The sequence below is a fragment of the Gigantopelta aegis genome, chromosome 15, assembly GCF_016097555.1.
Source record: "Gigantopelta aegis isolate Gae_Host chromosome 15, Gae_host_genome, whole genome shotgun sequence".
Lineage (NCBI taxonomy): Eukaryota > Metazoa > Mollusca > Gastropoda > Neomphalida > Peltospiridae > Gigantopelta > Gigantopelta aegis.
Window position 1 is genome coordinate 11,618,231 of NC_054713.1, and position 14,773 is coordinate 11,633,003.

Sequence of the window (14,773 nt, forward strand, 5' to 3'; positions counted from 1 at the left end):
TCATCTGGAAACACATCTTAAGTTTATTCAAAATGTAATTGAGGGGCGGTATGTAGCCCAGTGGTAAAACGTTCGCTTGATACACGGTAGGTCTGGGATCGATCCCCGTTGGTGGGGCTAATGGGCTATTTCTCCTCATTCCAGCCAGTGCACCATGACTGGTATATCAAAGGCCGTGGTATGTACTACCCTATCTGTAGGATGCTGCATATAAAAGATCCCTTGCTGCTAATCGGAAAGAGTAGCCCATGAAGTGGCAACAGCGGGTTTTCTTCCTCAATATCTGTGTGATCCATAACCATATGTCTGACGCCATATAACCTTAAATAAAATGTGTTGTGTGCGTCATTAAACAAATAATTTCCTTTTTCATTTAGTCACTGTTAATATAATTATTTATTTATCTCCAGGGTGTTTGGATACGACAGAGTGCTGTGGGATTTGTTGCTGTGGTAGCGAAGACTCTCAATATTGCCGATATCCACTGCAAACTTCTTCCCCAAGTGAACCCATTTCTAAAACACCAGGTTCTACAACTGGACAACGAGGTATAATATCATGGAATTTTGTTTGCTGTTATTAAGCCATCGGACTACAGGCTGGTAGGTACAGGGTTCGCAGCCCGGTACCGGCTCCAACCCAGAGCAAGTTCTTAAGGGCTTAATGGATAAGTGTACGACCACTACACCCTCTTCTCTCTCACTAACCACTAACCAAGTAACCCACTGTCCTGGACAGATAGCTGAGGTGTGTGCCCAGGACAGCGTGCTTGAACCTTAATTGGATATAAGCACAAAACTAAGTTAACATGAAAATTCAATGTTGTTATTATGTGTTAACAATAGGGTGAGATGCTGCTGATGGGGGTAGCTCATTGGTAACATGTGCACCTGAGGTGCTATGGTTTGTTAGTTCAATCCCCTTCAATGGGTTATTTCCTCTCACAACAAGTGCTTCATGACTGATATATCAAAGAATGTGGTACGTGCTGTCCTGTCTTTGGAAAAAACCCGCATATCTCTCACTATTATGTGGTAGAAATACCTGTGCGGTGGTAGATGTTTCTTCTCTTACACTCTAGACCAACCCCGTCAGTGGACCCATTGGGCTATTTCTTGCTCCAGTCAGTGCACCACAACTGGTATATCAAAGGCCATGGTATGTGTTATCCTGTCTGTGGGATGGTGCATATAAAAGATACCTTGCTACTAATTGAAAAGAGTAGCCCGTAAAGTGGTGACAGCGGGTTTCCTCTCTATATTTGTATGGTCCTTGACCATATGTCTGATGCCATATAACTATAAATAAAATGTGAGTGACGTTAAATAAAACATTTTCTTCCTTCCTTCCTTGATCCTTTTATAGCACTTTAAAAAAAAAGTTGAACTAGTCTCAGGGGAGTGAGAGTGATGGCGAGTGAGAGTGATGGGGAGTGAGAGTGATGGCGAGTGAGAGTGATGGGGAGTGTGATGGGGAGTGAGAGTGATGGCGAGTGAGAGTGATGGGGAGTGAGAGTGATGGGGAGTGAGAGTGATGGGGAGTGAGAGTGATGGCGAGTGAGAGTGATGGCGAGTGAGAGTGATGGCGAGTGAGAGTGATGGGGAGTGAGAGTGAGAGTGATGGGGAGTGTGATGATGGGAGGAGTGTGATGGGGAGTGAGAGTGATGGCGAGTGAGAGTGATGGTGAGAGTGAGAGTGATGGCGAGTGAGAGTGATGGCGAGTGAGAGTGATGGCGAGTGAGAGTGATGGGGAGTGTGATGGTGAGTGAGAGTGATGGGGAGTGTGATGGGGAGTGAGAGTGATGGGGAGTGAGAGTGATGGCGAGTGAGAGTGATGGGGAGTGAGAGTGATGGCGAGCGAGAGTGATGGCGAGCGAGAGTGATGGGGAGAGTGATGGCGAGTGAGAGTGATGGGGAGTGAGAGTGATGGGGAGTGAGAGTGATGGCGAGTGAGAGTGATGGCGAGTGAGAGTGATGGCGAGTGAGAGTGATGGGGAGTGAGAGTGATGGCGAGAGAGAGTGATGGGGAGTGAGAGTGATGGCGAGTGAGAGTGATGGGGAGTGTGATGGGGAGTGAGAGTGATGGGGAGTGAGAGTGATGGCGAGTGAGAGTGATGGGGAGTGAGAGTGATGGGGAGTGAGAGTGATGGCGAGTGTGATGGGGAGTGAGAGTGATGGCGAGTGAGAGTGATGGCGAGTGAGAGTGATGGGGAGTAAGTGATGGCAAGTGAGCGTGATGGCGAGCGAGAGTGATGGCGAGCGAGAGTGATGGGGAGAGTGATGGCGAGTGAGAGTGATGGCGAGTGAGAGTGATGGGGAGTGAGAGTGATGGGGAGTGAGAGTGATGGCGAGTGAGAGTGATGGCGAGTGAGAGTGATGGGGAGTGAGAGTGATGGCGAGTGAGAGTGATGGGGAGTGAGAGTGATGGCGAGAGAGAGTGATGGGGAGTGAGAGTGATGGCGAGTGAGAGTGATGGGGAGTGTGATGGGGAGTGAGAGTGATGGGGAGTGAGAGTGATGGGGAGTGAGAGTGATGGGGAGTGAGAGTGATGGCGAGTGTGATGGGGAGTGAGAGTGATGGCGAGTGAGAGTGATGGCGAGTGAGAGTGATGGGGAGTAAGTGATGGCAAGTGAGCGTGATGGTTCTCCTAAAACAGTTAGGTTAAGCGTTCACTTGATGCATGGTCGGTTTAGGATCAATCCCATTGAGCTATTTCTCGTTTCAGCCAGTGCCCCACAACTGGTATAACAAAGGTTGTGGTATGTACTATACTATCTATGTGATAGTGCATATGAAAGATCCCTTGCTGCTAATCGAAAAGAGTAGCCCATGAAGTGGCGACAATGGGTTTCCTCTCTCTATATCTGTGTGGTGCCATATAATCATAAGTAAAATGTGTTGAGTGCTTCGTTAAATAAAACATTTCCTTCCTTCCTGAAACAGTTAGGTTTGCCATAGTTCAAACAGGGCTCACCCTGCTCATAGCCAAATTACCCAATTGCAAATGTTTATACAAAGTGGCAATAACATTTAACATTTGGCTAATACAATGTTGTTTAAATTATCTGTTTTGTAATATGTTTCAAAGAGAAACTCTACGTATCTGAAAATTGGCTAAAACAAGATTATTTCTCAATGTGAAGGAAGGAAGGAAATTTTATTTATAGTAATATAGCATCAGACATGGTTAAGGACCACCCAGATATTGAGGGAGGAAACCTGCAGTCATCACTTCGTGGGCTACTCTTTTCGATTAGCAGCAAGGGATCTTTTATATGCACCATCCCATAGACAGGATAGTACATACCATGGCCTTTGATGTACCAGTCGTGGTGCACTAGCTGGAGTGAGAATTCTCAGTGTGAGCTATGTCAAAATGTATTGAAGTGTTATTAAAGTTAAACAAAACATTATGTTTCTTTCTTTTTTTCATTATACATGTATGTGTTTTCAGTCGATTGTTTTGAATGCTCTGGACGAGCCCATCCCGCGATCTGTGTTCGACTACGTCCTGAGATCGCTGGTGGACGGGCTGTTTGAAACACTGCAGAACAGACAGTACATACGCAGTATCAGCCGCGCCGGACACAAACCAATCTACCCAGAACTGGCCGAACATCTAATACCGGTAAGTCACAACTTGAAACATTTTATTGGATGATTTAACGTTTCATTGACACAGTACATACGCAGTATCAGCCGTGCTGGGCACAAACTAATCTACCCAGAACTGCCCGAACATTTAATACCGGAAAGTCACAACTTGAGAAACATTTTATTTTCAATTTTATTTTATTTTTTAATTATTATATTTTTTATTTTACTGCCTCCTTTCCTTTTTATACTTTGAATTCCGTTTTGTTTCTTGCTGATTTGGCAGCTCCTCCTATATTTCAATTTCTTTTGCTGTATACCTCCACATCCCAGACTTTGTCTTTCCAACCTAGACATGTCTTTCCCTCTTGTGGCTATCTGTGCCATTTCCCATCATCTTTAGCTGTAGGCTTAGTCTGACCAGTTCAAAGAGTGTTCAGTGGTTATGTCTGACATTAAGCAGCACTTGTAGCCACCTACTATAGTCACCTTCTACCGGCGGTCCTTAGTGCCATGGGTGAGGCAAGCTTTATTAGTAGTAGAGGACGAGGATGCCAGATGGGTGCAAGGGAGCATCTACTTTACATTTCTTCATTAGTAAAATATATACAGTCAAATCCGCTTATTTGGATGTGCCTCGTGCAACAAAAATATATTCAAATAAGCGGCATATTCAATAAACCGAAGGTACAGTTTCGACATACGATATACCCAATTAAGACCTCGTTGATTTATGCAAACCCTAATTACGATTCTCCCAATTTGGGCCTCATGACATGTGGAATTTTCGTCAAAAACCGGTAAGTATTTTGTGTTAATAAAATACCGATTCCAAGTTCCATATTGTGACTCTGTTGCCATTATCAAGTTTGTCTATAAACTTGATAAATACAAGAGACAACAGTTAATGCCGTTTGTACGCCTAGAAGCAGAAGTGACTAAACATCTAATGACCCAGATAAAACCACCGGAAGCTCAATTAGACTGGCCACAGTCAAATAATTAAAAGGCCGTTATTAACTTCTTGATAATTAAATGGCCATTATTAACTTCTTTGTACATTTGTAAATCAAGTGCAACAAGACCCCACCCCAACCACCCAATATAATCTTGAATAAGTAGTCATTTCCATGTTCTGTATTTTACCAGGACGTCTATCTGACTATTATCTGTGTGCATTTGTAACTGATTTGACAGGTAAACTAGACTGGCCAAAGTCAAATAAGTGAAAGGCCGTTATTCAATGTAACAGAAGGAAAAACACAAACACAAACGCTAATATTGGGCCCGATATTGGAATGTCTTTTTGTCTGGCGACGGAAAACCATTCTGATAAGGCCTTCTCCACATTGGCTGCTTTTCCTGTTCTCTGTCTTTTTCGTTCTGGGTTAGCATTGGCTAGATACTGGGCACATATCTCGTCGTATTTCTGAGCCAAAGATAAATCGTTTCCTTTCCGTTTATTTGCCATGTTGACATTGTGAAAAAAAAAGAGTTCTTGTCAATATTTATAGCCAAAAGATGATTAATCCAACTTGCTAAGAAAATCTCCTACAACTTACCTTTTGTCGGCATTTAACAATTTAAACAATAATCACCATAATCGGTCACCCCAAATGGGGCCTCACATTGTGAGCTGCAGAGGAAAAATCACGTGATCAAAAGATCCCGCTAAAAATAACACTAGTAGCAAACGGCTTTTGTTTGTTACTGTCACCGACAATTCATAGAGAAAAATATCTGACAAGTGTTTATTTATGGATTAAACATACACTGCTTCAAAAGTGGCCGACATGAGATTAAGGGATGCCTGCTTACGAAACGCACATGGCCGCCAACAAGGTGGGAATGACCGACTTTGATCCTTGATTGTCCTGCATTGTCTCGGCCATTGGGTCACATTTGAGATGAATCTCAGAGTTCATGGATTAATTACGATGTAATTAGGAAATGTATTGATTAATAACGAGTCATCCGAAATAATTTAAGAAACAAGAAAACAAGTTTGTTGTAAGTCTTTTTCCTTTTTTTAAACAATGAAATTAAATAAAATTAAAAGTATTCATTTTTGCATGTACGATAGTATGGTATTACGTACGATCATAAATTAAAAAAAAACACATCAAGTAACACAAACTTTCCTATGTTTTACGTGCAATTGCCATTCGGCAAGGATAATTTTATATTCAAATATCCGAAAACACGTTAAAAAACACATCCAATTAACCGTTGGATTTTGTATTGTCATAATGGCAAATGGTTCCGTGCAGGACAAACATATTCAAATATCCGAAATATTCAATAATCCGACATCCAATTAAGTGGATTTGACTGTATATATATATAATTTAAAAAAATTATGTTTTGGTTTAAATTTTGACAAAATCTACTATAAGATGAGAATAAAATTCATGTGAACAATTTGTTTTGATTTTTATTCAGATTTTCAGAAAGTTGACCTATATTGGTATGACAGAATCACATGAAGACAAATTGCTAGTAAGTTAGATCTTTCAATATGCTTAAACCTGGGAGAATTATTATTGATTTTAAAAATGTTTTATTTAAAGACGCACTCAACACAGTTTAATTTTGGTTATATGGCAGGACTTCTAGAATGTTATAAATATCACTAGCCATGGGATCAGTGATTTTAAAAATGTACTAGCCATGATTAAAAATTCACTAGCCCTACTTTTGAGTAAATACAATTTTACTCATAGTAATAATCGAATATGTCACCTTAAGAGGAAGATAGAGCTTAAAAACTCTTAGATTTGGGAAGAGGATATTCATATTTACTAAATAAACTTAAATACAAGATTTGACAACTTCTTTTTTTCACTAGCCATCGGACAGGGCAATAGTAGTTATTTACTAGCCCAACATTGAATATCACTAGCCATGGGAGTGGGGCTACCATAATCTAGAAGCCCTGTACTAGTTATTTACTAGCCCAACATTGAATATCACTAGCCATGGGAGTGGGGCTACCATAATCTAGAAGCCCTGTTTTAGTTATTTACTAGCCCAACATTGAATATCACTAGCCATGGGAGTGGGGCTACCATAATCTAGAAGCCCTGTATGTGGCATCAGACATGACCACACAGATAATGAGAGAAGAAACATGCTGCCACCATGCAATGGGCTACTCTTTTTGATTAATTAGCAGCAAGGGATCTTTTAGACAGGATAGTACCTACCACAGCCTTTGTTAACAATTGCTTGAATGAGAAAGCCCAATGGGCCCAGCAATGGTGATCGATCCTAGACCAGCTGCTCATCAGGCAAACACTTTACCACTGGGTTACGTCATGCTCTACTAACAATGTACTTAAAACATTTTAATTATCTTTATGTGATGTTGGACATATGGTTAAGGACCACACAAATAATGAGAGGGAAAACATGCTGCCGTCATGCCATGAGCAATTCTTTTTGATTAACAACTAGGGATCTTTTATAAGCATCGTCACGCAGCCTTTGTTACACCAATTAGGGAGCACTGGCTGGAACGAGAAATAGCTCAATGAACCCACTGATGGGGGTTGATCCTAGACCGACCACGCATCAGGTTATCACTTTACCACTTGGCTACATCCTGCCCCTAAAGTTGGGATAACTTGGTTAATATTTGCATCAATGAATGTTCATCTCAAGCTTATTAAAAAATTTATTTAATTTTTGTTTCTTGTTGTAAAATCAAATTTTTGGATTGATAATGCATTGATATGAACGTCTAAAGATGCCAGTGACACTTAATAAGTTTATTTTTGTCAAGACATTTAATTCCACATTATTATTCTTGTTACTATTCTCTCTTTCTCTATTTTACAGAGGATGAAAGATTTCATAATAAAACTTCACAGATCAAGAGCTGGGTAGGTGTTATCCTCACATTAGTGTTTCTATGTTATAGGTTTGTTATATTTATAATGTAGGTTGTAGGTTTTATCTATTTCGTAGGTTTTATCTATGTAAGTTGTAGATTTCATTTATATAGTTGTATGTTGAACCTAAATTATAGGTTGTATCTAGGTTACACATTTTATTATAGGCTCATATACATACATGTAGCAATGAAATATATATTAGATCTACAGATACCATAAATGTGATATTCGTTGAAAAGTCATATTTTCACTGCATTTTAGTGACTGAAAATATAGAAATCATATTAAATTTATTTTGAATATTAATGGATCAGTTATCTCCCTTGGAAATTATTACATGTTTAAGTTTGATAATTAATTACCAATGCATCTGGTCATATTTGAAAAATTAAAAAATGTAATTGAAACAATTGTACCTATTAAAAAAATGGATATGAAGTGCAATTACGATAAAATATCTAAAACTGATTGAATACGAAGCTAAATAATAATGACAGAATGTCCTGTTGTTAAGTGTAAGTTTCGATTCGTTTTGTGTTTGTGGGGTGGGTTTTTTAGGATCATTTGGTCAGGTTTGTTTGCACAGCAGCATTATTAAGTAATTATTAAATAAATATACTTTTTGTATTTCTTTTTAAAATTCTATGGTCAAGTAAATTTTCAACAAAAGTTCAACCGGAACAAATATATCATGGCATTACGTGTTTTCGATAGGATCAGCGAAAGACATTAGCAAAAAAAAGTGAAAGATATTGTCAAAAACTAGGAAAGATGTGTATAATAAATAGAACATTTCATGGTGTTTTTCCGAATACGATTTTTATCAACATGTGATATGTGAAAACCATATTTTCACTCATTGCTTGGCAAAATATGGTTTTCACACAGCACTCGTTGACATAAAAATCGTATTCAAAATATACCATGAAATAGCATCTATGTATTTAGGTTACAGGTTGTGTCTGTGTTATACATTATATGTCGTATCTAGGTTGTTGGTTGGTTCTAGATTAAACCCCAAACCTAGACAGACAGCCCAGATAGCTGAAGTGTGTGCCCAGGACAAAGTGCTTGAACCGTAACTGGATATAAGCATGGGAATAAATTTAATGAATGTAAATATATAAAAATCTAGTAATATTTTTAAAATTTTGATACCTGTTGAATATTTATTTTTATAAATAGAAAACAACTGTGACTTATGAATGATATCAGGACTTGTAATAATAACCAGAAACAAATAACATTTGCTAATATTTTTTTAACAGCTTGTTTAATTTGAATATATTGATTGATAGGTCTGCAGAAAACTCTGTGAACGAAGATAGTCCGCAAGCTGGGACACTGAATCTACAGAATTATGTGACTGTGGGGAAAGTGGTTACTCGTCGCCATGCCGATCTCTACAGATCAAAGGATCACATGAATGAAGGACAGCAGTCGCCCACCAGGTAATCAGTATGGATGCGTGCATTAGTAGAGAGGAGGGATTGGGTGCTGACCTCTCCCCCAATATACCAAGAAAGTTTTCTTTTTTAAATATATTTTTCAGAGGAGATAACTCGACCCCCCTAACAACTTTACTCACAACAGTCTACCAATCCTGTACAACTGCCTGCATACACACCTGGCATTAGTATTATGATAATTAGTGTATGATTATATTGATGTAGTAAACTGGGAGGGGTGTGTGTCTTATAATAAATTCTCCATCGATGTCATTTGTTAATCACGTGGTACGAGTGAATGAGAGCATGGAAGTGTCGTAATGGTCGACTGCTGATTACAGTTTATTGTTATCAGTGTCTTTCTGCACCTGTATCTATGCCTAAAAACGATTGCAGTCGCTGCCCCGGCTTAAGCTGGGTTTATACTTTTGACACCATCACCCGCCGTAATACGCTAGCATACGGCCACAGCCGGTGGCTGCCGGCGTTCGCCAGCGCATAGGTTTATACTTTAAACATCAGCGAGCACTCGCTGTAAACCATCGCATGTCGGCATCAAAAGTTCCAGAGATCGTGTTGAACTTTCAAGATGTGCGCTTGCAAACACCAATAATTCAGCCAATCAGAAGTAGCCACATCATTCCACTGCACATATAATACTCATTTAGGCCTACTCGGTTTACTCATTCTCTGATTGGGTTTTTCTCCGTCCCAACCATTGCTTCACAACTGGACAAAGTTCATGGTATGTTTAATCCTGTCTGTGAGATGATGCATATAAAATATCCCTTGCTACTAATGGAAAAATGTAGCGGGTTTCCCCTGAAACTGTCAGAATGACCATTATGTTTTTGACGTCCAATAACCGATGATTAAACAGTTAATGTGCTATTGTGGCGTCGTTAAATAAAAATAAACTTTACTTTCAATTATAACTGCTGGATTAGCATTTATGTCAGCCATCTTAACATCTGGTAAAATTGAAATATCTCCGTGGAACCTTGAAAATAGGTCGGTGCCTGCGAGCGTTGATTTACACTTGGAACAGTGACGCTAAACGCGTGGTCAAGTGACTGCCGGCAGTTGCCAGCTGATGCTGCCAGCCGGTTTAGCATATGATGGCGTCAAAAATATAAACCCAGCTTTATTCTTTTTCCGCGCTCTGATCTCAAACACATGCTGTGCAAATTAGTTCCACAGGGTCGTACGGGTCATGGAAATCCTGGAAAGTCATGAAATTTGTAAATGTCATTGTCCAGGCCTAGAAAGTCATGGAATTTCGATATTGGTCATGGAAAATGAAAATCTATCAAAATACATTTTTTACTACATATATTTTAAAACTAATCATAAGAAAAATGATATATATGATATTAGGTGACTAATGGAAATACCTCAAGCTGTAATCATTTTCGTAGTACAAAGAATCAGCATAACTTTTATATGTTTTGAATCATATTATTTACTTTACTGAAGTCACTTGATGCATGTAAAACATAAATGTTAATTATTAACCTTGACTTTAAATACAAACTGCATTTAAATTCAAAGTGCCAAGAACAATTTCCTTTTTTATTTATTTATTTTTAAATTTTTTAAATTTATTTTAATTTTATTAGTATTGTTGTTTTTTGGTGGGTGTTTTTTTTGGTGAGAAAACAATGTGTATAATAATCTTTATTATTAATTTTTATTTATTTATTAATATCTAAAATATCAGATGGTATAAATAGTACAAAAAAGGTTCTATTTATAAATTATAGGCCTAATCGAGTTAAATTAATTCTATACTTTTTTAATTATGAACTTAGTTGAGATATCTCACCTTCAGTACTCAGAAGGTTCATATTACTATTATGCAAGTGAATACATTTGATGTCAGAATGAATGGATGAAACAGTTACAAAAACATATGGTTTAAATAATTCATGTGTAGGTATATCAATAAATAATTAATAAGTTTTGTAATTTTAAGGGTTTTTTATTCCCCCCTCTGTGGTTTTGAGAGAATGTTGTCAATAAGTCCCAGTAATGGGAAATTAGGTGATAGCACCACTTCAGCTTTGACTTTGTACAGAACTTATTACAGATCGTACAGAACTTTTATTCAATAATTACAGGAATACAGAATTTTTGAGCAAAATACAGGAAAATATTAACTATCTTACAGTAAAACTGTACACAGGGTAAGCAGCCCTGGTGAAGTGTATCATGATATGGATTCCTTAAAGATGATGTGTTGACACCTAATAGTCAATGATTGATAAATTAGTGTCTTCTAGTCGTGTCATTAAACAAAACAAACTGTTAACAATTTTGTTTGTTTTCTTTCTGGGTACACACCTGGGTACAGTGTGCTAAGTCTGTAATATTTCTATATCTCAAAAGTATTAATTTTACAAAAAATTTAAATATAATTTTTTTTCAGTCGAAGAAAGAAAAAGGTTCAACATCCAGATACCCCTGCAGTTACCATGGTGAGTTAATAACAGTAAAGACATGTATGTATTTTCATAATTGGTTACTATTCACTTGTGACGAGTCGTCCAAGAGATACAGTATCTTGCCTGTACATACACAACATGATAATGTTAATGCTTTTGTTACTTAATTTCTCATCCGGTTGTATTCTCATTCCTGAATTCACATAATGACCATAAGGACATTGCAGTTACAGAAATTAATATTCTGTGTAAGTTTAGGGGTGGGATTAAGCTCAGTCAATAGAAAGGAAATGTTTTAATTAATGACGCACTCAACACATTTTATTTATGGTTATATGGCGTCAGACATATGGTTAAGAACCACACAGATATTGAGAGAGGAAACCCGCTGTTGCCACTTACTCGACTACTCTTTTCAATTAGCATCAAGGGATCTTTTATATGCACCATCCCACAGACAGGATAGCATATACCACGGCCTTTGATGTACCAGTCGTGGTGCACTGGCTGGAGCGAAAAATAGCCCAATGGGCCCACTGACGGGGATCGATCCCAAACCGAATGTGTATTAAGTGTCTGTCTGTCTCTCAGAATGCTTGTTTTGATACCTAACCTTCCGGTAACATGAAAAATCAACTTGTATTTACAGAATGCCGAATGGAAGAAGATGTTTGGATCGGTGGATGTGGACAAATCTTTAACCGCTTCACAGAGGTCGAAAATGACGGCGGAAAAACCCGACTCGAGTCTTGATAAGAAGAGCCTGATGTTGTCGGGTCATTCGTCGGCCAGCAGCATTGTTAACGTGTCAAGAGATTCAACCACCACAGGCGACGGCTCCGTGAAAAAGGTGCCATCACACCAAAGTAAGTTCATACAGGGATTATGGTATGTACTGTCCTGTCTGGGACGGCTCAGTGAAAAAGGTGCCATCACCCCAAAGTAAGTTCATACAGGGATTGCAAATATTGACTCTGATTATCACCAGTGCTCCACAACAAAGGTTGTGGTATGTACTGTCCTGTCTGTGAGAGGCTGCATATAAAATGGATTCCCCATTGCTGCTTTTTGAAAATAGCCTATGTCACAACAAGCTGGTTTTTCCTCACTCCTTTTCTCTTTCTTCTCTCTCTGTCTCTCTCGTTCACTCCCTCCAGCTTCCCTCTTCCACTCGTCTCTCTTTCTCCCCCTCCCTCCATCCCACTTTCTCTCATCCCTTTCCTCTCTCTCTCTCTCTCTCTCTCTCTCTCTCTCTCTCTCTCTCTCTCTCTCTCTCTCTCTCTCTCTCTCTCTCTCTCTCTCTCTCTCTCTCTCTCTCTCTCCCCCCCTGCCTCTCTTGTACAAAAAAGGTAAGTACCTAAAGACATTGACATCATTATGAATCACAGATCACCATGAAGATAAAAAAATATTATATAAGATGTATATTTCGAACTATTGTACTGTCAGTAATTGTAAGAACTGTTAAGTCATAAATTTATGTTTTTGAACAAAGTAGACTGAAATTGTTATATTGCATGTATGTAGTAATAACAGTATCTGTCAATGTTGTTTCAGCACGCTATGCAGTCTGTAATTGGGAACTATGTAACATTGTTCACAAGTGATGTGAACAGTACAAGGTGGACTGAAATTGTAAAATTACACATACGTAGTAATAATAATATCTGTCAACATTGTTTCAGCACGCTACGCCGTCTGTAAGTGGGAACTACGTAACATTGTTCACAAACGACGAGAGCAGTACAAGGTGGACATCCTCACTAAAGACTTGTTGGAGGGTATTGCGTGGGACAGCCGCCCCCCGCCTGACAACTGGAAACCGCGCGGGCTGCTCGTCGCACACCTGCAAGAACATCGGTCGGCCGTTAACAGGTGAAATACTAACTGTAGTCCTGTATCCAGTGTGTTTCAGCCTTCTGTGGTTGACTGTATTTGTAGGATCAAAGCCCTGCAAGTCTGTTGATCCATCCCATCCAATTTAATAAGATCAGCCAGTTATCACGTCCATCTATCCATTCATCCAATTATCCATCCATCCATCCTTCCTTCCTTCCTTCCTTCCTTCCCTCCCTCCCTCCCTCCCTCCCTCCCTCCCTCCCTCCTTCCTTCCTTCCTTCCTTCCATCCATCCATCCATTTTATTTACACAGAAAAACATTAATTTCTATTTGTTTAAGTAACTGTAATATTGATTACAGAATCCAGGTGTGTGACGATCACAGGTATTTTGCCACTTGCTCTAACGATGGCACGGTCAAACTGTGGGAGTGCTCAAAGTTGGAAGGGAAGAGTGTGGCCAATCGCTCCAAGCACACACTCAACAAACAAGGTAAGGGACCATCTAAATTTATATGCACAAAATTTTGTTATTTAAAAAAAAACCCAGTTACATCTTTTGTACGTTTTATTATTACTCCTCTCTCCCTCGTGTATACATCAATCTTCCGCTCTAAAAAATACATCGGATACAGTTATGAGTCTGTGCAATACAAAAATAATCTATTTGTCAGCAAACCCTGTACACTGTGCATACGTACTATTTGAAACTCCCCTCCCCCATGTACACAGTGCATACGTACTATTTGAAACTCCCCTCCCCCATGTACACTGTGCATACGTACTATTTGAAACTCCCCTCCCCCATGTACACTGTGCATACGTACTATTTGAAACTCCCCTCCCCCATGTACACTGTGCATACGTACTATTTGAAACTCCCCTCCCCCATGTACACTGTGCATACGTACTATTTGAAACTCTCCCTCCCCCCATGTACACTGTGCATGTGTACTATTTGAAACTCCCTCCCCCCATGTACACCGTGCATGTGTACTATTTGAAACTCTCCCTCCCCCATGTACACTATGCATGTGTACTATTTGAAACTCTCCCTCCCCCCATGTACACTGTGCATGTGTACTATTTGAAACTCTCCCTCCCCCCATGTACACTGTGCATGTGTACTATTTGAAACTTTCCCTCCATCTGGGTGTACATACTTTTCGTTATACATCCAATCCAATATTTATTTACATGCTCATATACCACTAGAGTTTCGAGAGTGTCTGTCCCGGGTCCGGTCTCTGAATAGTCAGTGGCCTAACCCGGGACAGAAATATTTGGGACAGTTTTGAAATTTACAGCCGAAAAAAAAGGACTTTAATAAATTTATTTGCGCAATCTAAATACTATATTCAACTTACTTTTATTAGAAAATTTACTAATTTTGGCACTTTTAGACTGGGCAATCCAAACCAAAAGAAAATAGTGTTTAACCTTAAGCCCTTGTGGTGGACGGGAGTAGGAGGTTGGTAGGAGAGGTTAGGCCTATTATACCATCAAGTCGAATATAAGATTGAACTGTTCTTGGCAGGGCAGTGGTTTAGGCT

At 39.2% G+C, this 14,773-nt stretch overlaps 1 protein-coding gene across 2 annotated transcripts in view; it reads left to right on the plus strand.

The window, feature by feature from the left end:
• The window catches only part of LOC121390060 (phosphoinositide 3-kinase regulatory subunit 4-like), a 47,492-nt gene that overhangs the window by 20,490 nt on the left and 12,229 nt on the right, over positions 1-14,773 (plus strand). For both annotated transcript variants that reach the window (XM_041521767.1, XM_041521768.1), the window contains exons 19-27: positions 411-548; positions 3,455-3,628; positions 6,037-6,093; positions 7,435-7,478; positions 8,789-8,941; positions 11,367-11,415; positions 12,032-12,248; positions 13,068-13,257; positions 13,583-13,713. In XM_041521767.1, coding sequence (XP_041377701.1) covers positions 411-548; positions 3,455-3,628; positions 6,037-6,093; positions 7,435-7,478; positions 8,789-8,941; positions 11,367-11,415; positions 12,032-12,248; positions 13,068-13,257; positions 13,583-13,713 — 1,153 coding nt within the window. The remainder of the gene's footprint in view (positions 1-410; positions 549-3,454; positions 3,629-6,036; positions 6,094-7,434; positions 7,479-8,788; positions 8,942-11,366; positions 11,416-12,031; positions 12,249-13,067; positions 13,258-13,582; positions 13,714-14,773) is intronic.